This window comes from Petaurus breviceps, unplaced genomic scaffold (assembly GCF_028583685.1).
Source record: "Petaurus breviceps papuanus isolate PSGF00001 unplaced genomic scaffold, PetGlider_PUasm1.0 185, whole genome shotgun sequence".
Classification (NCBI taxonomy): domain Eukaryota; kingdom Metazoa; phylum Chordata; class Mammalia; order Diprotodontia; family Petauridae; genus Petaurus; species Petaurus breviceps.
The window spans coordinates 28,874,525-28,899,671 of NW_027185797.1; the positions used below are offsets into that span (position 1 = coordinate 28,874,525).

The 25,147-nt window shown below is 46.0% G+C and overlaps 1 protein-coding gene across 4 annotated transcripts in view; it reads left to right on the top strand.

The window, feature by feature from the left end:
* SKAP2 (src kinase associated phosphoprotein 2) overlaps positions 1-24,192 on the top strand; it is a 222,496-nt gene extending 198,304 nt beyond the window's left edge. For 3 of the 4 annotated variants that reach the window (XM_069088674.1, XM_069088673.1, XM_069088676.1), the window contains 3 exons: positions 5,523-5,635; positions 21,503-21,604; positions 21,838-24,192. In XM_069088674.1, coding sequence (XP_068944775.1) covers positions 5,523-5,635; positions 21,503-21,595 — 206 coding nt within the window. In that variant the 3' untranslated portion in view covers positions 21,596-21,604; positions 21,838-24,192. The remainder of the gene's footprint in view (positions 1-5,522; positions 5,636-21,502; positions 21,605-21,837) is intronic. The other variant, XM_069088675.1, reaches the window with a different exon arrangement.
* The last annotated feature ends 955 nt before the right edge of the window (positions 24,193-25,147 follow it).

A 25,147-nucleotide genomic window follows, 5' to 3' on the forward strand; every position in this document is an offset into this window, starting at 1 on the left:
TCCTGGGGCAGCAGCGGGCTGCTCAGCCCCTTGTAGGGAATGGGTTTGAAGGGCCCCCAGTTGTCTCCTCTGGCCTGGGCGTCCTGGGGCAGCAGTGGGCTGCTTAGCCCCACTTAGGATGCATGAAAACCGCTTGAGAAGGATTTATAAAGTAAGCCAATTTATACAAGGTATTCCTTCCTGAATTACTCTGTAATGACTCAATTAGCTTTCATTTCTGCACAAAGGAGATTTAGTTGCATAAATTAGCTTATCATCATTGAGGAAGTGTCACTGCTAAAGGACAGTTTATAGATACAACATGCAGTTGCTGTCAAACCTATAAGAATGTAATATAGACATCTGTGTATACTTTGTGCTTGAGCAGAACAGACTTCTGCCATTCAGAGAGGAGCAGGGGACAACGAGCTGCCCAGGGGAATGGCAATGTAGACGTCTCTGAAAAGGTCAACTTGACACGGGCTCTGACAATCGACCCGCGGCTCTGTCTTCTTTGATAAAAATCAGATAAACCTAAGACCGCTAATTGATCTGCAGCCGGTTTAAATGTTGGCCATGCATATCTTCATTGCATATGATTAGCACAGAGCTGGACGAATCAGGTCAGAAATGCCAGCGCCTGTCCGGTGACAGCATCAGAAACATGGGATGGGGTGCCCGTGGCCGGGCCGGGAGGGACTGGCCTCCTTAGCAGCTTCTACTTGGCACAGTGCCCCCAGGTCCTTGGTGCAAAACCAGCTGGTCTGGGCAGCCTGATCCAGCTGGACGCTGATGGCTCAAGCAGGGGGTGGAGTCATTGAGCCGACTACTGCCCTAACCGGGGAGGAAGGAGAGAGTGGCTTCTTATCAGGACCACACACCTCCCCACTGGCCAGTCAGCGGTGGCCAGGTTGGCCCTATCCCAGTGTGTCCTGTAAAGAATCGTGGCCCGGGTCACCTTCCCCTCTGTCATGTGTCCCATCCATCATTCCCCCAATGCTGTCATAGAAAGGACAAGGAGTGTGTGTTCAGGAAGTTGCTTTCCAGAGCTCTTCCTACTGTGACATGTGGAAAGGAAACAGAGGCCTGGTTTCCGGACCAACACAGGAAGGCCAGAGCAGGTTGCTGCAAAAGGTTTGGGTTTGCTTTTCTCAGAAAGGAAGCAAAGATGAAGCCTTGCGATGCTCACCCCCTAACCCTGGGTGCATTCAGCCCTGCTGCCAGCCCCCAGGCCTTACCCCTGTTATTTCATGCTTGCCTTCCTCTGGTAGTGGGTCAGGAAAGCCTTGCCCAGAGCGTGGGAGTCTGGCGCTCAGCACAGCTCCAGATGTGGAAGACATTTGCCATGGTTACACATATTCTGGCTCAAGGAAACTCGTTTTCAAAACCTCTGGAGTAACTTAGCACACTAGGGCTTTTCGGAGTGCTCATCCCCTCTCAGCAAGCCCAGAGCGGGCACAGATTCTTCTCCATAGTGACATGGAATTCTTTTCAAGCAACAGCCTTGGTGCTTGTGCATCACGGTGACCTTTCACCTCCTTTGGCTGCTAGATAGGTAACCTGAGAAGTGTGTTTGCCATGGGGGCCGGGATTGACAAGGGTGTTACCATCTTGCTGAGCATTGCATGGCGTGAACTTCTCCCCTTATCCTAGAATGTTATGTGTTTTCCACATTGAATAATTTTGCTACCAAAAAAAAAAATGCCCAGACTCCAGAGATGCTTTAAGACGAGAAAAGCCAGGCTTTGCTCCACCACAGACGATTCTTTTCACATGCCTGCTTGCTCCCATTTTTGTTGACATTGGCATTTTTCATGGTGATGGGGGCGATCAGCAGAGGCTGCTTGAAATTGCTGCCCTCAGACGTGGCGGGGACCTGGGCATGAACAATAGTCTGGAGCCCGCTGCCGCTGCCTCAGTCTTTTCCTGTAAACAGCCTGTGGGCGTGTGCTTGGAACACAAAAACTTGGAGATCCATTTCATTATTGCCGAAGTTGGACGTAGAGATTGTTTGTCAGTAGTTCAGTCAGGCTGATTCAGAATTTGTGAATTTAAACTAGCATCACAATCATGGGGCCTTCCTGCTGTCCTGGACTTTTTAAAGGGAGAAAGGGGAAGGACCAGCCCCCAGTGTTCTCCTAAGTTTCCTTTGCTGCTGTTTATTCTTACCAGTGTAAGACATGAGGAGGTTTTTCACCTAATTTTGGAAATCCGTCAATATGTGGAACCAGCCAGAATGAAGTTATAATCCATGCCCAGGATGAAAAGCACTGAGCATATTTAATTTGTATGTGAGTGTGCACACCCACCCAGGGCTGGCTTCCTCAGGCTGGGCTCCACAATTCTTTCTGGTCCATATATCTCCTATATTTTGAGCACAGTAAACAATACCAGCTCCTCTCTGGAAGGGGCTTTGCGTAAGAAATATTGCTTCCAAGGATGTGTCTGCCCTTAATGTAATGTAGGTATAGAGCAACATTTTTTTCTTTAATAATCAGAGATGCATATGGTCCCCAGGGGTTAGAATGATTCTGAGGCTTCATTTTTCATTTTCAAGGTTCACATCTAGCACTCACTCACTGCTGTCCTAGAAAGATGAAGGTGATTGGGGTTCCACTTTCCCTGGCATCTTCTCCCTCATTATGTTCCCGTCTCTGCTTTATACCCAATGGTGTTTGTGGACATTGGGATCCTAGCACATGTTCTTTGCATGTTAGGAATACTTATGTTTCTATAAAACTTGACTTGCCACCAGCCCTGGCTTCCCATATGGGACAAGAAGCTGGGTTTGGCTGGGAGGAGGAGGCTCAGGGCGAGGGAAGGCCCAGTCTCCAGGCAGCTTTTCCAGCAGGACTGGATCCCGGCTCTGAGGTTTAATGAAATGCTCAGGGTGCGCATCAAGAAAGAAGCATCTTGCACACGGTGGGGGTCTCTCTTCCCCTCGATGTGCTCATGTAACTCCCATTAGTCTTAATGGGAGCTTCACCAAGCGCATCCACGGGAAAAGAGACCCCAACGTGATAAGGATTATGTTAGAAATCACCATGGACTTTCCTTTCCAAATTACCCCCTCTTCTTTGCAAATCCATTTGGGGAAAGGGGAAGCCGCTGGTGGTTGCTAGTGTGAAAGGAAAAAAAGGCAGCAGGGACATCTGGGAAAGCCCTTGGGAATTCTCTGGCCCCGCCAGAAAAGAGCCTTTGCCCTAGTTCTCAGCTAGAGTCTGCAGCTTCAGTGTTCGGGGCTGAAACATGGGCAGCAGAGGGCAGAGGCCTGTGGAAACACCACTCTTTGTCAGCTAATTGGGACGGGGGGAGGGCAAGGGGAGGAGAAATACCCTCAGATAATGGGAGGAGTTAGGGGGTGCATAATGGGGCCCTCAGCTAATTGAGGAGGCAGAGGAAGGAGGGGAGATGTATAATAGGGCCCTCAGTTAATGGGGGGGGGCTGAGGAGAGGAGAGAGAAATATGCACAGTGGGGCCCTCAACTAATTGGAGAAGCAGGGGAAAGGGGGGGAGGGTATAATAGGACTTTCTCTTGAGACCAGGACCTTGATTTTTAAATGACACCAACTAGCTCTGCAGGACCCAGCCTGAGATCCCTTTAGTTCCTATGGTGCTACAACTTCCATTTGTCTAAAGCAGGGGTGGGCAACCTGTGGCCTTGAGGCCATATGCGACCCCTCTAGGTCCTTGGCTGCGGCCTTTTGACTGAGGCCAAGTTTGACAGAACAAATCCTTTTAGTAAGGAGATTTGTTCTGTGAAGTTTGGACTCAGTCAGAGGCCCACACTTGAGGGCTTAGAGGGCTACATGTAGCCTCAAGGCCACAGGTTCCCCACCCCTGGTCTAAATAAATGTTTTTTGTTATTTTTTTTTTTTTTTTGCGTTTTGGAGGGCAATTGGGGTTAAGTAACTGGCCCAAGGTTACATGGCTAGTTTTGTGTGTGTGTGTGTGTGTTAAGTTAAATAAATGTTTTTTTTTTTAAAGGAAATCAGCTACTTTGTTGTTAAGTAATTTTTAAAAAATCCACCATGTTTTGGAGTCATGATGTGACCAGCCTGAGTGCCCTCTAGTGTCCTTCTAGAGAAGATGTGGGTCAGGGCCACTGAATAAAGAGAATTAGGGGTGAAGGGCCTTCTCAGGCCTGCCTGGGCTCCCAGGCTTCCCTCCTTCCTGCTGCTGTGACAGATGATGAGCTCTCAGATGGTTAACACAGACACGTCAAGAGAAAGTTAGAAAAAGAAACTTTCAGTGCACGAGAGTGGCCAGAGGCGCCCATGGCCCCACTTGCTTTTTCAGAAGGATGAGGGACATGAAGGCCAGTTCTCCAGGCTCCTAAACTTGGGTGATTTATACCTTCGGGTTTTGGTTGTTGAAGATTTCATTCATTTCCTGTCATCTTGACCCTTTGTTCAGAAATTCCCAACATGACGTGCTAAATGACTCACTCGGGCCTGGTCGATGCTGGTCTCCAGCGAGCAAGCCCGCTGTTCACAGCGCAGGTGACAGCCCAGATCCAGCTCTGTCCTTCCCTTTATCCTCTGGTGTTACCGAATGACATCCCTGGGAGGGCTGTGCATGTTCTGCCTAGCTGCTAGATGGTGGGCAGCTCCCCGGAAGGACTTCCATGCTCTTTGCGTTAACTCGTCAAGACTGTTAGCATGGAACCAAAAACAGGAAGCCATTTTCAGCACGGCAGAGGCCCTGTTGCCTTTACCTCTGTCCTGTAGGTTTCCAGAGATGTCCGTGGCATCGTGAGCATCTGACAAAGCATTTATTACTCTGTTATTGTGGTATTACAGAGCAAAGAGTGCTGAATAATCAATCAGTTAATGGGCTGTTTGGCAGTTTGAACACATCACATCCATTGTGCTTATGGTGGTAGAAGGATGAGTTGGAGCACCCGTGTGCGCTGCATGTTTATTCAGAGCTGAAGCTCCTAAAGTGAAGCTGATGAAAATGTAGGCCAAGACGCAGCTTCCCCTTTGGGGCTTCTAAAGTCGCTGTAATATTTCAGCAAGTTCAGTGAGCAATGGGGGGGGTGGGATTGGGAATTCTTTAGTCGTCCTGTGGCGGGCTGCTGGGTGTGACTTGGATTTTTTATTTTTTTATCCAGTGTCCCAAATCTTACAGATGGTTATTTAATAAATTATCATTATTGTCTTCTGGAGCTATTGCCCATTACATGGTATAACATGTTTGTCTTCTGAGTCAGATGCAGACAAACCCGCCTTACTGAGCAAAATGTCATGGAGGTGAAGTTTGGAGGCTGGTTTTATCGGAATCTGTTTTGGCTTCATGTGTTAGATAGAAAAGAAAAAAATCAAGGAAAATTTAGATGCTGAAAAGTGTAACTTTGGGGAAAATAATGTAATGTGAGCGGTATTCTTTCATGTAAAATCTTTGAATTGGGTCAAGATTCTTGTCTTTAAAAAAAATGTTAGTGATTTGCATTTGGAGCATTCGTTGCTAATTGGTTAATAAAAAATGAGGACTTGTTACATGAGAGTTATAACTCATGTTTCCTCTTCCTTCTTTCCAGCAGATAAAAGCACTGATTATGCTAATTTTTACCAAGGTCTATGGGACTGCACAGGGACCGTTCCTGATGAGTTGTCATTTAAACGTGGTGACGTTATCTACATTCTCAGCAAGGTAGGCAGTGAAAATTGATGACTATAATATATAAGGGAGGGAAAATTCAGCTTTAAATGTTTGGTTATACAATATGGGGAAAAAATATACCCACTGGCATTCTCCGAGGTCCTTGTTAACAATTAGAAGTTCACAACAATTAATTATTTTGTCAAGTGAAATATAATCAAATTTTAAACACAATCAGATAACAGGATTCAACTTAAAAGTATGTTTACCCATCACTCTGGATCCTGGCTAACATCCATTAACTGACTTATCCAAAAACAATGTACTTAGGTGCAAGTTCTCATTGTAAAGTTTTCTGTTATTTATTCTGGTTTTATTTCCTTTTCCTTTTTTATTCTTCTGTGTGTATTCTGATTTGGTACACCATTCACTCCTGGAAGTACTGTTTATAGAACAAATTTTTCATCTTTGTGTAAACACAGTGAACGTTCCAGCCATTTAAAGTTAATGTTGTTTTTTTTTTAATTCCAGTGGATTTGAGGATTTCTTAGTTGTGTGACTTGTTTAATTGGGGATACATATGTGCAAACATAAGTCTGCATGCATGGAAACATAAGACATTAATGGTTCTGTGCTTTTATATCATACCAAACTTTCTTTCTTCAGGCTTCTTAAGCTATGGGCTATTCTGAAGCGTTCTGTACTTAAATGTATAATGTCTTGACTGTGTCTTGGCTTCAGTACCAAGTCTGGCACTGATTAACTCTCTGACCTTGGATTGGATACATCTCCACATCCCAATTTCTCCAACTGTAACACAGAGATAATATCTTCCCCTCTCTACTTTATAGGGATGTTGTAGAAATAAATATGATGATATATGTATGAAAACACTTCAGGCTCTTAGCAGAGAAAGTGTGCTATCCATCACAAAGCCCAGGTTTAGGGGGCGGTTGTGTGCTCAGGAAAGCTATTTGAAAAGTAGCAAGACTTTTGGGACACAACCCGTCTGACACACTGATTCAGTTCCATTCAACAGCTGTGTCCTGAGCATCTGAGGCTCGGGGCCCTGCCCTCTGGGAGACTCCCTGCTAGCCTCCCACCCTCATGGCCTCTCCTGGAGGCAGGTGAACATGGCAGCTGTAGTTTTCAGCTCGCAGGTTTTTATCAGGTCAGCCGCTGGCTCACACGGCTCCTTTGGATGGCATGTCAGCCATCTGGCTCAGCTCCCTTCAGAGACGTTTCTTAGGACTCTTGAAGAAGGGCCTCATTGAGTCTTGGCTTACATAAGACCCCAGAGCTGGAAGGGTGAGAAACTGGGGCCCAGAGAGTGGAAGGAACCAACTCAGGGGCACACGTCTAGTAACTGGGAGAAGAACACGTATGGAGCCTGTGTGCTGGGCGTTGGGCTATCTCACTCTGTCCTTGCCTCCACCCTGGGAGATGGATGCTTTTGTTATCTCCCTTTTACCGTTGAGGCAGCTGAAGCAGACAGAGAGATCCAGTGACTCACCCAGGATCACACAGCTAGACAGTGTCTGAGTCTGAATTTGAACTTGGTTCTTTCTGACTCCAGGCCCAGCACTCTGTGCACTATGGCACCCCCAGCTGCCACCCAGTTAGTCAGGCCTGGGATTTGAACTGTATTTTCCATAGCTACATAATGATACAATTTTAGATTGAAAGCCAGGACGTACTTCAGAGGCCATCTCATCCAGGGCCCTCATTTTACAGATGAGCAAACAGGTCCAAGGAGATTCCCAAGGTCACACAGGTAGGTGGGATTTGAGCCTAGGTCCTCTGATTCCAGAACTGGAGCTTTCCCCCTATGCCACACTGCCTTGAGTCCAGTCCTTTGATATGGCAGGTGAGGAACTCAAGGTTAGAGAAGGGAATGGACTTGACCAAGGTCACCCAGCTAGCTAGTACAGGGCAAGTGGAAAGACAGTGGTCCACTCTGGCCCTCAAACTGTAGACATAGTACATTCTACAGCATTGGGGGGGGGGAGAGACAGACAGACAGACAGAGACAGAGAGACAGACAGAGAGAGAGACAGACAGACAGAGAGACAGACAGAGACAGAGAGAGAGACAGAGACAGACAGAGAGAGAGACAGAGAGAGACAGAGACAAAGAGACAGAGAGAGAGACAGAGAGAGAGAGAAGGTGGGGCAGGACTTGGGGTTTCACACAGGTGGAAGGGGCTCCTGGCTGAAGAGCCTCCCCTGACCAGTGTAGGCTGGCACCTCCTCTTATCTCAGCCTCAGAGAGTGACCTGTGCCACCGAGACGGGAAGGGACCTTCCCAGGGCCACCCAGCCAGCATGTCTCAAACCAAATTTCTGCCTGCATGGCCTGCTCTCTCTCTAGCCACCACATAAATCACAACTGCCATTTAAAATCATTGCCAATTAAAAGCACATGGACGTAAGGGACATTTTTCCCCCATTTTAAAAACTGGACAGATTTCATTTTCATTGTTGTTTTTTGTTGAAATCCGGTCAGCCTGTGCTGTGTGGGGAAATCCTGCCCTGTAGGAGAATTATGTAGATAAGAGCCTGGGCATTTCATTATCAGTCAGGTGCCCCACAGACCAGCTCTGGGCAGTGCCCTCAGCTAACAAGATCACTTGGAGACTGGTAATGTCATTATTCTCCTATCTCAGTTCGTAATTGAAATTAAGCTCTAAAGATTGCTTTGTATTAACATGGAGCTGTCATTAAAGCGTAATTACGGAGGTGTGGCATCTTTGTCGTCTTCTGGAGGGGAGGGGCTTTCTGCCCTCCCAAGATGAGTCCGAAGGGTCTAGTCAGAGGAATGAAGCCACTCCTGCAGCCAGGGCTGACGGCCCCTTGGAGGGCAAGGAGGCAGCTGCCCTAGGGGGCAAATGGTAGATGTTGCTCCCCACTCAGCCTGCCTCATCTCTCCCTGTCTCCCCCATCCTTCTGACTCTTTCTGTGGCTGTTTGGGGAGCATATGCCCCCCCAAGAGTTTATGTTCCCTGGGATTGAGAGGGCATGAAGTGCCCCCCATTAGTCTAGAAGATGAGTGTGAAAGCATTGGTTTTCACTCTGATGGGACAGAAAACTCCTAACAAATGGAAGGATCTGGAGGGGGTGGGGCAGAGTCGGGGCCTCCCTGCCCAGCTGAGCCCTCCCCTCGCTGTGGGCAGCCGCAGCCTGGTACCTTAATCTCTCTACTCTTCTTTCCTCATCTGTAAAATGAAGAAGGTGGCTCAGTGACCTCTGAGACCCCCAGACTCCTAGGTCTGGGAGGCTGTGTGTGCCTTGGTGAAGATGCTGCTGGAGAGGCCATTGCTGGCTGGGCCCCAGTCACACTAGGGCACAGCAGACATGTACCTTTCTGCCAGCCTGGAGCACCCAGGGTTCTCACAGGGAGCTGGAGGGGACAGAAGGACAAGAGGAGGGTGAGAAAGGGGAAGGGAAGTGAGGCTCTGGGCCAGGCTTGGCCAGGAGGAAGGCAGAGAATGCTCAGGTTGGAGGTGAGTTAGGGATGCAGGGAGACAAGAAAAGGGCAGTGGAAGTGGGGAGTGGGCTGTGGAGCAGCCAGAGGGGGGGACTGTGGGGCAGCTGGGGGGAGGGGCTGTGGGGCAGCCAGGTGGGGAGGGCTGTGGGGCAGCCAGAGGGGGGCTGGAGAACAGCTGCGGGGGGGCTGTGGGGCAGGGGGGGGGGTTCCTCAATGGAAACCAGGGAGGCCCCCTCCTCTCTGACACTCATCTCCTGACAGTGTCCCTGATGACATATGCACGCTTGTTTTTGGAAAGGACCTGACAGCCTTACTCTCCCACTCCAAAATGGGTAAACACAGGCTGCTGAGATGTTGCTGCTGGTTTATTTAGCCTATCAACAAAGTGACAGAAACTTGGGGGCCCAGTTATGAAGTGGCATAGCTGAGGATTTTTATTCCATAGAAGGAAATGACCTCATATGACCTCAGGGTCCATCCCAGCCCCTGCCCTTGTCTGGGTGACCTTGGGCCAGAGGGATGCACTAGAATGACTGCTGAGGTCCCCTCCTGCTCTGGCCTTCTCTGATGCTGCGATGCTGTTCATACAAGCAGAAAATCACTGATCAGAATTCAGATTTATTTATTTTCAAGGTTCCCCTGGTGGCCCTCCGGCCCACTTTTAAAATCCAGCAGGGTTAACCAGGTTGCTGGTTATCTGCTGGCCTTTGATGCTGCCTGCTTCAGGCTCACAGTCTGTGCTGGTGTGAAATTCCGCCTTCACTGTTTTCACACCATCTAGTGGCGCCAGGTGAGCAGTGCAGGTAACTGTGGTCCTTGGCATATCCAGAGTGGTGCCGGCCAATCCAGGGCAGTTTGACTAAGCCATAGCTATGGTCTTCCTTGTCCTACATCAACCGAGAATTGGTGACAACCATAAAAACACTTAATGATGATGCCGAGTTTAACATGAGCATTGAATGGATGCCTCACTAAAGTCTGACAGTGTTTGTGTGACCTCAAAAAACTCCCCACAGAACTTCAGCCCCATGACCTTTGATGATCAAATGAATCCAGTTAAACGATGTTTTGAACAAACGTAGATTTTTGTTTGTACGGTGGAATGTGATTCAAGATATTAAGTTACCGCTGTCTGATTTTATGTTCTCACTAGAATATCTTCCTGGTCTCATCAGAAACTAGGCCTTTCCTTTAAAGTAGCACAGGTAGTTTTCATAAAAATCACAGTCCTGGAGGCTGGAAGAACAGTCACCTTGTAGGATAGTCAGGAGTCCTTCATTTCTGTTGAGAACATTCTGTATTTGTGGATGGAAATGGAGGAGGCCTTTTGTTGGCTTTGACGTTAGAAATTGAGCTGAATTTTGGTCTTTGTTCTTTTTTAATTGAGTGGCTTTTATCTTTTGAGAAAGACTTGTAAGGTGGTAACCACAAAGCACAGTTGACTTGGGAGGTGGAGGTACACTGGCTGAACATGTGTGGGGTTCTATTGACTAATAGCAACATTTGATCCTGAAGTAAACATTGTGTGTTATGTTATTATGAACAGAACTGTCAGGAGAGCTGGAGCATCCTCCCCCTCCCCTTTCTACACTTCCTAATTAGCAGCTGTCAGGGGGCTCCTGGATCAACTCATCTCCTTCTTCAAAGTGTCTGTGGCATTTTCAGAATTTTAACCTTTGCACTTTACCAATAATCAATCCAAGGGCTGCTCGCCCTACAAGGAGAACCTCTTAAGTTGGGCCTTTCAGGCTTTCTCTACTGGGCCTCTGAAGTAAACCAAAGAATTCCCTGGTAGTAGTCAGGGATACTTGGGTACCCCTAAACTGGAAATATTTTGCCTTCTCTCTTTGGCACAATAAAATATTTACTAACGCTTGAATTTAAGGGTTTTTTTTTTCTTTTTTGAGGATTTTTTTTTAATACAGTTCACATTCCCAAGTATAATCATCATAGAGTTTGTGTGTGTTTTAAATGAAGTGAGTTGCCACTCCAAAATGATAGCTTGAGTTTTAATTTCTTTAACAGGACAGACAGTCAAAACCTTTTGAGACAGAATAACCTTTTCATTGATTTTCAGGAATTGAGCACCAAAAACCAAAACTAAGTTTAAACTTCTTTGTCTGGCTTGACTGTGTTTGCGCTTTGAGCTTAAACAGGAGAACAGCATATTCATTAATTTATCTTACACAAAATTTTATTATTTTAGTATCAGCATCTGAGGGGGATTATTTGGCCTGAAATTCAGTTTGATTCAACAAGCATTTATTATTCACGTACTATGTGTAAGGCACTGGGAATTAAAAACTACTAAGTAGTCTCTCCGTCAGAGAAATTATGGGGTGAGGAGAGAAACAAAACAGTACATCTGATGTCTCTCTCCAGTCCTTAGAGAGGGCAGGAGCCCTCCCACCCTGGGGGAAATCAAGGCCAGCCCTAGGGGGCACCTAAATGGGGCCTTGAAGGGAGCTGGAGATTTGAGTGGGGGGCTGCGCCAACAGTTCCCATGTCACATGTTCTCCTGCATTGTCTTTCCCTATGAAATCGTCAGGAAAGTGCCCACCATGCTCTCACTTTTCTTTTTCACCTCTCAAGAGTAGTTTACAAAGAGTTGGCCTTCTCTACAGAGGGCAGCTCCTCAGTCCCCATAATAAGAGAAGGGAACGAGAAAAAAAAAGTCCCACAGCCTGCACTCCACTGATGCAGCCTGGGGCAGAGGGGCCTGAGAGGTCAGAGTTTGAAAAGGGTTTTTAAAATTTAAAAACCAAAAACCAAAGACTGAGGGGGGCGGGGACCCAAAGCGAAGGGAGCGCTTCTGGCCCCTGCAGGCTGTTTTAAGTAATGGGGTTGCCTTTTTCTAGTGGTGGCTTCATCGCATTCACCCCTGCTCATTGATTCATGTTATGAGAACAGAAAGGCTGAGTTGCCTTTTTTTGCGGGGGAAGGGGGGAGCATACAAGGTCCATTAGTGCAGCGCATCACAGGGTGAGCATTGGCTCTCCTGAGTTTTATCTGCCATCATCTAACCCATTCTGGGCCCCAAATGAGATGACTGTCTTTGAAAGGTTACATAGGACAGCTCCATTCACAACACATGGACCTCATCCGCTGACGGGGAACCTGTCTGTTTAACCAAGGACAGTCTATTTCCCCATCATTCATTCTTGTTGGTGGGGGACGTAGATATTTCCGCCTGTCGATGCCCACCACGTTTGCATTTCTTTGTGTCAGGTTGCATTTGGTTAACAGTACATGGGTGTGCACCCCATGGATGTGCCCACAGTCCTGAGCTGACCTGACTATGGGCCTAAGCACACAAGAAGCAACGGCTTCACAGTTGGGGGGAACACTTCCTCCCATGTCCTCCCCAGAGAAACAACAGGAAAGCACAGCAGACACTAGTGGATTCATCCGTGCTGTGGAAGCTGAAGGAGGGACACTGCGCTAAGCACATTAGTCAGCACTAAGCATTTGTTGGGCTTCTTTTGTGTGCTGGGCACAGGCTGCCTTTTGTTCAGGTGGGGCTTGGCCTTAGTGAAGGGGCTGCCAGGCCAGTGTGAGTACCTGGGACACTGGGATAGGCATCCCTCCTGCACAAGGTGCCACCTGGACCGAGTCTGGAAAAAAACCAGCTGTTCTTTTACAGGGGGTAAGAGGGGAGGAACGAGGGTCTATGCACAGGAGAAAGGGTCACCTTGAGGGGATCTGGGGGCTGTGTGTGAGAACCAGAAAGAGGCTAGAATGGCCAGACCATCAACCACATGGAGAGGGGTCATTGTAACCCTAGAAAGGGGGCTTGGAAGAAGGCCTTAAAGAGCTTTAAATGCCCACTGGGGGAGTTTCTGTTTGACACCAGAGCTCATATTGAGGAGTGGGATGTGGTCACCTTGTAGACTGGAGGACGTCTAACATCTCTGCCCACCAGGCCAAGTACACCGTGACACACAGGCCAAGTACACCGTCACACACAGGGCAAGTACACCGTCACACACAGGCCAAGTACACCGTCACACACAGGCCAAGTACACCGTCACACACAGGCCAAGTACACCGTCACACACAGGCCATGTACACTGTCACACACAGGCCAAATACATGTCCATAGAGCTGACCAGTGGTGAGCTCAGTGAGGTGTAGCCCCCGATTACATCTAGCTTTTGTCGAGTACAGTGCCGTGTACACAGCAGGCACTCAGTCCATGACAGAAAAGCCAGGCAGAGAATGGGAAGTAAGTCTGAAGAACTTGAGTAGAGCTGGCCTGGCTTCTCTTTGTCCAGGGCAGGGAGAAGGAGTGAGAACCATGGCATCCGGGTGAAGGATGGGGGAGGTACCCTCTGCCTGCCTCACCTTTCTCCCTCTCCCTCCCTCTCCCCACAGCAGGAGAGCAAGATGAAGCTGGAGAATGGCTGGTGGTCATCCGGCTGGGCTGCACCCAGACCATAGAGGAGGGAGGGATGAACACATGTAAAATGAGGATGCAGAAGCAGGTCAGAGCCAGACGTGGGGCAGCCAGAAGTGCCAGGCTAAGGAATGGCTCCAGTGAGAGGGACTGAAGAGGGGGGGCAGAAGGGCGGCCTGAGCCAGGAAGGCTGCTGGCAAGAGGGGCTGGGCCCAAAGACCAGTCAGGAGGCTATTGCAGTTGGGAAGGGAAGAAGTCCTGATGGGGGAGGCTGCGGCTGGGGCTGAGGTGGCCTGTTAGCATCAGAGGTGGGGAGGAGAGATGCCACAGAGGCTCTGCAGTGACGGAGAGACGAGTGGCAGGCGGCTGGCAGGATGCTACGGCCACCACCAGAAACTGGGAAGTGTCAGAGGAGGAACAGCAGGCTTCACCTTAGGGCGTGTGGAGACCGTGGGGCTGGGGGCCAGGGGGCTGGGCTGGGGCCAGGCTGGCGGAGATGTGATGATCAGGCCAGAGATGGGGCTTGGAGAGACAGACAAGGGGAGAAGAGAAGAAGGCCCAGGAGGGAGGCATGGGTGGAAGGGGTACCAGTGTACATGTGTGTGCATGTGTGTGTTGTGCATGTGCGTGGGGGGGGGCAGGCAAGGCGGGACCAGTGAAAGGGATGAGGAAGGGTCACCTCAGTGGAGAGGCAGGGAGAGAAGCATGGGGGGTTCCATTCCATGGGAGGGAAGCAGGGCAAGCAAAGGCCCAGAGACTGAAATGATCCTGGTCACTGCCTGAGGACGTTCTTGGTTATGTGCCCTGATAGCCAGAAAACTATCATTTACATAATAAGTTTTTAAGAAGTAAATGCATATTGCTTAATCTCTCCCTGCCTGCCCTAAAGAATGGTGGAGAGAACCTTTTCAGGCCTTTGATTCTTGTGATTGGGGAAAACACCCTTGCAAGTAAAAGTCAGTGCAGAATGGTTTCTGTGGGACAGGAATCCCAAAGTGCTGCTTCCAGGGAGAGCCCTAACTTTCCTTCCTCCATATTTCTGCTTGCTAAGGCCGGCATGCCAAGCCCATGTGGAGAGTGCCGTGCCAATGTCTGTGTCCACGATCCAAGGAGAGGCTCGTATGCAGGAGGCCAGTCAGCAGCTGGTGAATTTGTCTGAGGCCTAGAGCAGCCCCTGATGATGACCGGCTAAGGCCATGAGTGCCAGCAGCCAGGTACTACCCAGTGACTAAACAGTGAATCAGGGGCACAGCACATTGGGGGGCCAAGGGACCTGGATTCAAATACTGCTTCTGTTACTGCCAGTTTGAGTCAGTCGCCTGGAGTCTCTCTTTCCTCCCCCGTGAAAGGAGGGGGCTGAATTAGAATAACCACTTCTCAACCTAGTAATGGCATTTCAGTGGAATTGGTTTCCTTCCTTTTTCTTCCCAGGTATTTTATTTATTTAAAAACATCCTGAGAAGGAGGTCCACAGACCTAAGGAGACTGCCAAAGCGATCCATGATGTAAAAGAAGGTGCTGCCCCCCCCTGTCGGACTGAGGACCCCTTACAGCTCCAGGGCAGTGACCTTCAAGGGGGATCTCATTCAGAAGGCAGCTCGGAGGGTTTCAGTGACTCGTGTATATGTATACACAGGCACATGCACCTATATGGACACTGCATGATACACGTGTGTGCAAACATACAAATAGACAAGTCTGTAAATGCATGCACGTGCATACATATGCACGTGCATGCCCACACACATGCAGCCTGCATGTATGCTACACACATGTGGGCGTTCATACCTGTGCAGTACACCTATATAGACGCCACATGGCACACACGTGTGCACACATACAAATATACATGCCTGTAAATGCATGCACATGCACACCTACACATCTGCATACACCTACATGTATGCTACACTCACACACATACATGGACACCCATACCTATGCACATACACTTATAGATACCACATGATGCACGTGTGTGCACACATACAAATAATTATGCATATATACATGCCTGCAAAGCAGGCACATGCATACATGTGCACACGCACACATACATATACATGCACACACATATATTTCAGTTCAGTAGTCTCTGACTCTTCATGACCCCATTGGGGATTTTCTTGGCAGAGATACTAGAGTGTTTTTGCCATTCCCTTCTCCAGCTCATTTTACATATGAGGAAACTGAGGCAAACAGGGTGAAGTGACTTGCCCAGGGTGACACAGCTAGAGTCTTAGGTCTCTCTGACTCCATTCCCAAGGCTCTATCCACTGAGCCACCTAGCTCTATATGTGTTTATTTTACTTACATATATACAAATATATGTATGTATATACATATGTATGTACACAGACATATAGGCACTGAAAAGTACAGGAGTTTAAATGATCCTGTGATATGCCATCCCTCCCCCACCCTGTACCCCCAGATTGAATCTGGCTGTCAGGACTAACCTAGCTGTGGAATGTTCCCGGATCTATGTTTTACACTTGGGGAAACTGAGGCTCAGAGAGGAGAAGGTCATACAGCTGGTAGTGTCTAAGGTGGAATTTGAATCCAGTTCAGCATGACTTCACTCCCCCAGGCTGCCTCCAACGAAGGTGCACCCCGAGAGCTACACTGCACTCCGTGGCCTCCTAGGTTCCTTCCACTTGCATTTCCCTTTTCTTATCAAAATAGGAGACAGAAGTTTCCCCTCTCCCCCCTCCTCTGCCAACAAAACCACAAAACTCAACTTTCCTGATTGCTGAAGTTCCAGAGAAATCGGCCTTTTCTCTCGGAAATGTGGCTGTAAAGTCGTGGGGTGGCAGCCCCATCTTGGCTCTCTCTGCTCAGACCTGGCTGTTTCCCATTTGCTTTTTTTTCAGGGGCCGCATGAAAGAGGAGCAGCTGGCCGGACGCTTTTGTCGTTGTTGGGTTCTTTTAATAGCTGCATGTTGGGGAAACAAGGAAGTGATTCTGTACTGTAGCTCTGAGGCAGGTATTTCAGGATTTTGAAGAGGTGTTGAGTGCTCTGTTTGGGAAAAGCTCAGCTAGGGCCCCATTGTTTTTCCATTGGTGATTAAGAAGTTCTTCTCATGAATTGATAACTTATATAGGATGACAAATAATGTTAAAATTAACTGGTTCCTAATGAACAAATAGCTGACGTCTGGAGATAAAATTGCCTTGGTTTTGCTGAAAGGCTTGTGTGTGTTTGGGAAACAGACTGCCGCCATCATGGCCCTCCAGGCCTAACCTGTCCCACACCTGTTGCTTTCAAACAGTGAAAACCAATGCCTGGAAGAGTGGAGCCCCCCTCCCCCAAAGCCTTATTAATGCCCAGACCTGGGATAAGAAGGAAGCTTTTGAGCAGATGGTTTCTGGAAAGTGGATGATAACCCAGGAGGAATGGCCTCAGTCACCCATGTGGCCCCCCTTAGGTGTAAGATAATACACCACCAGCAGAGACAGTTCAGTTCATAAGTAAGCATCTCCTGATTCTTTGGTTGCTTAAACTAGCTTTTCCCCTTTTGTGTAAACATTCTCAAAATGACACAATTACTTTATTTTGCAGCTTTAATAGCTATTAATTGGCACTTTGTGCTTTGACCATTAAACAAAACAGGTTCCAAATAATTTACTAGTTTGAAATCTGAAAAGAGACTATCTAGGGGAGGAAGGGAGGAAGGGGGCCTTCACTCTCCAGCACAATTGGGCGCTTTTTCTGAATTTTTTTTTTTTTTGGCTTTTACCACCGCATTGCTTTCTGCCTGGAAGCCATTCATTTCACAGATACCGAGTTTCTTGGGGTGTTATTTTCCTACGGTAAGCATCCTCACACCTCTAGACCTTGATCGGGTTCCCACAGAGGAGAAAGAAGCTTTGTGCTAGTAATTACCTAACATTGTCAGAAACTGACTGCAGGCCCCTTTCTAGTGATAACAGAATAACCGCATAATGTAGCTTTATAGCACATGATTAATAGAAAATAATTACACGTCTTACAAAGGGATGCAATATTTCTTATAAATTGACTAGAATGGTTTCCTGTAGATTAAAGGCCTCTTCATTATTTTATCAGGCCTCCTGAAGCCGAGTCACTTGCCTAGGTTAGCATTTTAGTGGATGTGAAGACAGGAGAGCTCTTAGGAGCTCTGTGCATGACTGGAGGCTCTCTGACCTTTAAGAACACATGGAGATTTAGATGGCAGAATGGAGAAAGGGGGGACGTTTGTTCATCTATTTGTTCCTCTTCTTTACTGCCAATATATAGAGTTAGGTCTTTTAAAAAATGGCCCATGTGTGACATTATGCAAGAATACTCTCATTGGCATGTGGACAAAAAGATAACATTGGATTGATTATATTATTTTCTCCACTGTAAGCAGCTTATAATTAATAATAAATCGGATTTGTTTTAGGATGAGGAGGGAAACCAAGGTGTAGAGTATATTCATGGAAAGAACCTTTCGGGAATGGGGAATCTTCAAGGCAAAGCTGGGAATCCCGTTCTCCCAGAACCAGGAAGCCTGTGAAGTACAGTCATTCCAATTTACAGACTGCAAATGGTTTGATTGGGATTCATGTGGCTCTGGAGGCTCGTACAATGGGCAGTAATGATCAAAGTAAAAGCATCGATGTTGGGAGGCTTGTCTACATCCTTCAATGGCTGCCACCAATCCATAAATTAGCTTACTAGATTTTTACATCCTTGTATTTTATCGGATCTCGTAACTTCACACAGGAACATAAAATGAAATTATTTCCAAATGGGAAGACATGGAAATTTGGTGTTTTTAAATGAACCTTTTGATTTAAATTCTCTTGAGATTTTAGCATATATTTTGGGAACTATACATATTTTCATAGTTTTTTGATTTGGTTAACTTATTTACATAAAACCCCAAAGACATTTTAGTCCAAAAGTTTGCCCCCCTCATGAATTTTAAGTCATTTGTTAATAGCAAAAGCAGTTCACCCTGCTGTTTCTTCCTGTGGCTCTCTGCTTGATGAATCTTATTGGTTGGCCCATGGCATGGGATCCTACACGATGTGAAACATGTTGCTTCTTTTGAGAAGAGTGATTTGTTGGCAGGAGGTTTCTTTAAATCTAGCATAATGAGAGTGAGTTGGCTTTTTGAAAGGGAAATTATGCCTTTAATTGAAAGTGGAATTTGTGAAGGGAACAGAACAGATGAGAAAAAAATGAGTGGTGAGTGTTTTTCTCCTGTATTAATTTCAACATAAACATTTTAAACCCTGATTTGAAAGTAGTTCCCCAGAATCATGTTTGGACCATAATGTGTCCAGCCGATCTTTACTACCCCGACCCTTCCAAAAGGGAATCGCTTCTGTGGGCTACAACCCTGGGACGATGGGGGTTTGTAGATCTCCTTGCACCTTTGCAATGATGAGTGGGTGCTTGGTTGTTGTTCTGTTCTCAGAGAGGACCAAAAGGGCATCACGATGTTGGGGTCAAGGCACAGGGCCTCAGAGTGGATGGCAGCTGGTCAGCCCAGTACAGACTTGGAAGCTCCACCGCTAGTCCATGTGAACATTTGGAGTGGGGGTGGCTCCAGATGTGTGCGTCACTGACAAGTGGGAAGGAATGGAACTTTAACCTTCTTCCCTGTTCACTGGCCCAGTGTGGGCTCTTTCAAAGGCTTTGTGTGCTAGAAGAAGGATGAAACTATTTTGCATTAAGTATTGGGAAATAATCAGGTTCATTGCTCTAAAGAGAACAAGGAAAGGAGTATTATTTCAAGATTACATGTATTAGTATTTGTAAAGCTTGAGAAAGAATAATCATAGTAATAGCTGTCATTAAGGTTTGCAAACACTCTGCGATGATGATTTCATTGGGGGGAGGTGATACTGTTGTCCTCTGTATACCAGTGAGGAGACTGAGACTGAAAGAGAGTGGGTCCTGTTCCCTCCGCAGGCCACCCTACTGCCCCATGTAGTGCAGCCAAACAGGTGAAATAAGAGGCGTCACCAAGGCCCCACCTGGTGATTAGATGGGTGATGACAATCATCCAGTACATGGTAAGCTCTCCGAGGGCAGGGCCTATCTTTTGCCTCCTTATGTAACCCCAGCACTTAGCACAGTGCTGACTCAGCCCATGTTTGTTGCTTTCGGTGACAGTTTGCATTTCTCCAGGACTGGATGGCCACAGGGAACTTTCACAGGCATGATCTGTGCACACAGCAGGTGCTTAATTGGCTCACGATGATAGTGAATGCTTGTTGGATTGTATTGTCTCATGTTTGATCCCCACAACAATCTTGTAAAATAAATACTGCAAGTCTTACCTGCCCCTTTCAGAGATGAGGAAACTGAGACCCAAAGAAGCTGTTAATTGCCCACAGATAAACAGCTCCCAGTTACAGGTGAGACTCTGACGTGGGCCTTTGACCTTGTGTTCAGTGCGCATTAATGCTTATGCTGATGTCCATTTGGCTTCAAGTATCATCTTTCAGGGGCCTCACAGAGAAGAAAGTCACACTCCACTTTATGCACAGTGTTTATGCTACCAACTGCCTCTTGCTCATTCAAACCTTTACTTACCTTCAGCCCTTCTCTAGGCCACACATGCGCCATCTTTGAAATGCCACTGTTTCCATCCATTTCTACTTATAAAAATAATATTCTGAAAAGCAGGTGTTAAGTAAGACCTTGTTCTGATAACTTTATGCCTCTTTCCTGTGTGTAGGGAAAATACTCATCTTTTCTCTTTTTTCTTCTAGTAGTCTCCTCTTGCTGCTCTGATGCTGTAGGGGAAGCCCGAGGCTTAGCACTCCCCTCTCATCTCCCTATTACTAGGTTACACATACTCAAATCGGGGAAGCTAGATCGGTTTTCCCTTAATATGTACCAATTTAATAATCAGCCTGCTTCAAATTTAATTTCTGAATTACTTTTGCCCCCCCCACCCCACTTAAGCAGTATATGTACATATTTATCCATGAATCTGGGAAGTTAGAACAGTCATAATCAATTGAATTGCTGTTGGCATTGATTTTAAAATATTTATCTTATAGAAAAGAATTAAATTGAAATCCCTTAATGCTCTTGCAAGAGGATTGCTTTTGGAAGATATATCTCTTGAAACTTGTAATTCATTTTATTTTCTGTGTATCTCACTAAAATTAAATAAATTTAGGCTAAGAATCCATCCCAACACATACTTGCATAAGAAGCTCTGCCCTAGTGGGAGGGACGGGGGACTGGCTTACTTATGTCTCCTCACACACTTTATGGATTTCTGAAATTCTTCATGGGAATCATTTTTTTTCAATATAATTCTATTTTCCCATTATAATTTTTAGAGATACTTTTATTTTTTTCTGGCCTTAAAGTGGCAACAGTTCTTCAAATTTCACTTTTACATTTCTTTCTCAAGTAGTTCATGCTCCATCAACCACACTAATTATCCATCGGCTGCAGCCCCTTCTGCCCATGACTCTGGTGGAGTTTTGTGCTTTTTTTGGTGTGCGTCTGTCTGGCTTTTTGTTTTTGGTGAAGCCAAGACTTCTCTGGCCACATGAAAAATCTCTGCACCTTTATCCTATCTTACAGTTCTGTGGAATGAAAAAACAAACCAGATAATGTGGGCTCCACCTGCACGTTTCAACCTCTTCCACATACTGTGATTATACCTCGGGGTTGTGCATCTCAGATTTAAGTTGCTATTTCGGAGTTCTTTAAGAATCCCATAAAAGTTGGAATTTAAGTGTTGGACAAAAGCCAGAAGAAAGGGGTAGTCACCTGACATGGTGGCAGGTGGGGTCGATGTGATCGCTGTGCATTGGATGCATCCTTTTTTTTTCTACACAGGAATAATAAACATGCATTGTCTTGTAAGTTCATTTAAATCTTCGCCTAACAGCATTTTTGAAAGTGCCTAGAAACAAAAAGATTCTAATGTTTCAATTTTCAGTTCAAGTCCTAACTTTATAAAGGAAGAAAATGTTTCTAAGAAGTTGCATACCAACTGGATTGCATTTATCCCTGACTAAAGGTTAATATTGCATATTGTTTTCAATTAGGACTACAATAGATTTGGCTGGTGGGTAGGAGAAATGAAGGGAACCATTGGCTTGGTGCCTAAAGCCTACATAATGGAGATGTATGATATTTGAGAGTCCTGGGTAAGTACATTTTAATCCAATCTTCTCTAATGGCTCACATGTTCTCTTGTTCTGGGTTGTTGTTTTTTTTTTTTAACAGTCTTTCCCTTTTTTTTTTTGAAACTGTTATAGTGGGTCTGTCAAAAATTGTTTTCTTCCCACCCTTAGGAAAAAAAATGTTTAATTAAAAAAAGCTTTGTGAGTTTTCTCTTGGAGGTAACTAGCTACTTTTCTCATCCACCTTTTCTTTGTAGAAATCACACTCCTAGCCCTGTTGGTGAGCTTCTGAATCTCATCTGAAAACATGACTTTTTTCTAATCAGCAAATCCTAACGCTTAGATACGAAGAAAGAAGTTGGGACTTGACTTTTCATCGTAGCCCAAGAGACGCTGTGGATTTAGCAAGACAATCCATGCATCAAACGATGACTTCTCTTCTCTCTCCGTGTTTCAGAAAGTCATCAGTATCTTCTCCCCATTCATCTCTGCCTGCAATTTCATACACTTCTCCTTTACAATGTTTTAATGATCATAAATTAAAGGAAAGTTATGCACAGCAATCTGGTACACACAGTGGAATTATTATACTTGTTGCTATTCTGCATGAGGAGCAACCGTAGTTTTTATTTATTCAGCTGCTTTGTGTGAATTCAGTCATTTGGCTCTGTGGAAGAACCCAGCACTGTTTCTCAAATGTCAAATGACCATTCTTATCAGGGGTCTTGTAATGCCCATTACTCATAAGTGAAGTTTTGTGGCCGCAATGTCTAATTTCACTGACATTGCCACTTAATGTGTCTTAATGAGGCAAGTTTTAAAGTGGGCCCTCTGTACTCAGAGAATGTGATAAAGCGCTGGGGGTGATTTATTTTGGTATTTCACATAGTAGTGACCTTTTATCATGAAAGAATTTATGCATTATTGGTAAATTTGCATCATATTAAATGTGACCACAAGAAGGAAAAATACTGGTATGGAAAAACACAACGGTTCTGTCAGCTTCTGTGAGATGTGCTGTTAGGTGAACACCCAGAGCCTTTTGTCATTAAAAATCATTTGGGTTATTTGCAACATGACTGCAGAGACATTGGGGGCTGCATCACTGTTGAATGTCCTCTACCCCATCCACTGAAGAGCTCCCAGTGCTATCATGGGAAAGTGTTTCACTTTGTAATTAGTGAAAGAAGATGGTCATTAAACTTAGATACCTCCCTTGTCCTGTGACCTCATTGCTTGATGAGGAAATGCAGAGGGGCCTTGGGTATCACCTAGTCCAGCCCCCTTACTTTATTGATGAGAAAAGAGGTGGAAACTTCTGGAATATTCATTCACCATCAGGTAAACCTGTGATGATGTGAGCTTCACGGTGGAGTGATGGCTAGCTGCCCGCCTTTGGCACATAGGGGTTTGAAATGCCCCTAAATTCCAATGGGGTTGGAAAAGCCTTTACAGGAGATCTTAGCTCCTTATAAGTGAGTCATTAAGCTAGGCACCACATCCCAGGGAGTTGTGGACATAAAGCAGCATGTTCCCCTTGTCCCCTTTTAAAACAATGCAAAAATATTTACAAAAATGACAGGACTTAGCGGTGTCAGAGCTGCTGGGAGGATTTCATCTTCATCCTCTCATCTCTGTGAAACGGGCAAAGTCGTGTTTGTGATCAAACTCTTCATCAACTTCACATATAAAAAGTAACAAAGGATAGATTGCCCTTCCTCTATAATTCAGAAAAAAAAAATTGACGTCAGTGTTAAAAAAAAAAAAAACAGATACATTTGAGCATCCAAACCAAATTAGCAAAAATAGATGACCTTGGCCTGGAGAGAAACTTCCCCGCCACGAGGAACAGCAAACAAGATTCTCCAAGTTGTCACTAAAAAGAGAGAAGTACCCGGGTAGAGCCAGGCAGATGGGCCGGGGTCTGGGAAGCTTTTCGCATTGCCGCGTTGGGCCAGTAGATGGCAGCAGCTTTTCATCACATGGGGAACCATTTTGAAACCCTTCCCCCTCCTGGGCTACAGTCATCTCTAATTTCGAACAGTTGGAGAATTCCTTCCTCTTTTTTTTTTTCCCCCTTTACTGTTAATCCAGGAGAGGGAGTCCTTTGCCAACTGATGAATAACAATGTCCAGACTTTCGGGTTCCAGCTTCCACTGCCATTGTCCTGGGGCTCATCGGGGGAGGGTGAAGAAAGGTGACACCACCAGTTAGAGGCAGAGTCAGGACCACCACACCCTTTTCCTTAGGTCCGGGTCCAAGCAGTGTCTGAGTACTTGGTGAAATCCTTTGTACATCAGGGGAAAGTTTCCTTTACACCCTTGAGGGTGTCACACACTCAAGTCCCGCATAATGTCATTAATGTGATTTTAAACAACACGATTAGAAAAGATGCAAATGACCATGTTTTCATTCTGTTTGCTTTGCTTCTGTTTGCTTTTCCATGAACAGAAAACCAGTTTTTTCAGAGGTGATTGTAAGTCATATTTTATATAGCATTTTGCTTGATTACTTGCACTGGACTGAATTTGTACGCTCTTGCCGTCAGATCTTACAATAATGTTCCACTCTGCAAATTTTTAAGGTTCAAATAAAGTTTAATTGTTTGCAAACTGTTATGATGCTAATAATTCAACAGCCTGCTGTGTTACTAATGAAATTACTTTGTTATGATTAATTTGGAAAATAGTGTGTTGATTGTAGTAATTAAGCCCAACAAGGTACAGTGAATGATTCTAATGCCATCTGGCCTCCAAACTGAATGAAGAAATGAAATAGGGCTGTCACCAGAATGTATTCAAAATAGTAAGGATGATACAAATGTCTGTTATTGCTAAGGGACTGAGACTTAACCACAGATCACTCTGTGCTTGGCTTACTACTTGTGTATAGGGAATGTTTTCTCTGGTGGAAAAGTCTTGGTTTGCTGGGTGTTCTTCAGGCATACAGAGTGGATCATTCTAGTCGCCTTCAGTGGATGGTGGTGGATTTGGTGTCAGCTCGTTGTAATTACAGATAATCCTAGAAAACATCCTGCACTCACTGGAAAACTCTCACATTCCACCACTCTCGGGGTCACTGCTGTGGTCCCACCCCATGCTCAGCTATTGCTGAGAGGACCCAATCTCACCCAGCCCTTCCAAGGACAACATTCTAGGCCAGGGCTGGCCTCGGTGCAGTGGTCACTCAGAGGCGGTAACTCCTGCTGCTGCTTTTACAGTTTCTCCGTTAAAAAAAAAACAAAATCAGCTAGGGTTCTTCCACAGTGAAATAGCACTAGAGCACAAGTCAGTCATTGCAGTGTGTGAGGTGACTGGCTTCTACAGTATCAGGAGACCCAAGTTCTAATCGGGCTTTGCTACCAGCTGGTCTGTGCCCTTGAACAAGTAGGTTTGAGTCTTCCTCAGCCTCAGTCTCATCGGTACAATGACAGTTGGCCTGTATCATTCTGGAAGACTCTTGCAGTTTGGGTCCTTAAGGTGAACAGCCATAAGAGTGTCAAGGCTGCTGCCAACATGGCCCACAAGGCTGAGTTGTGCTGATGGAGCCTGCCCAGGGTTTGGGGAG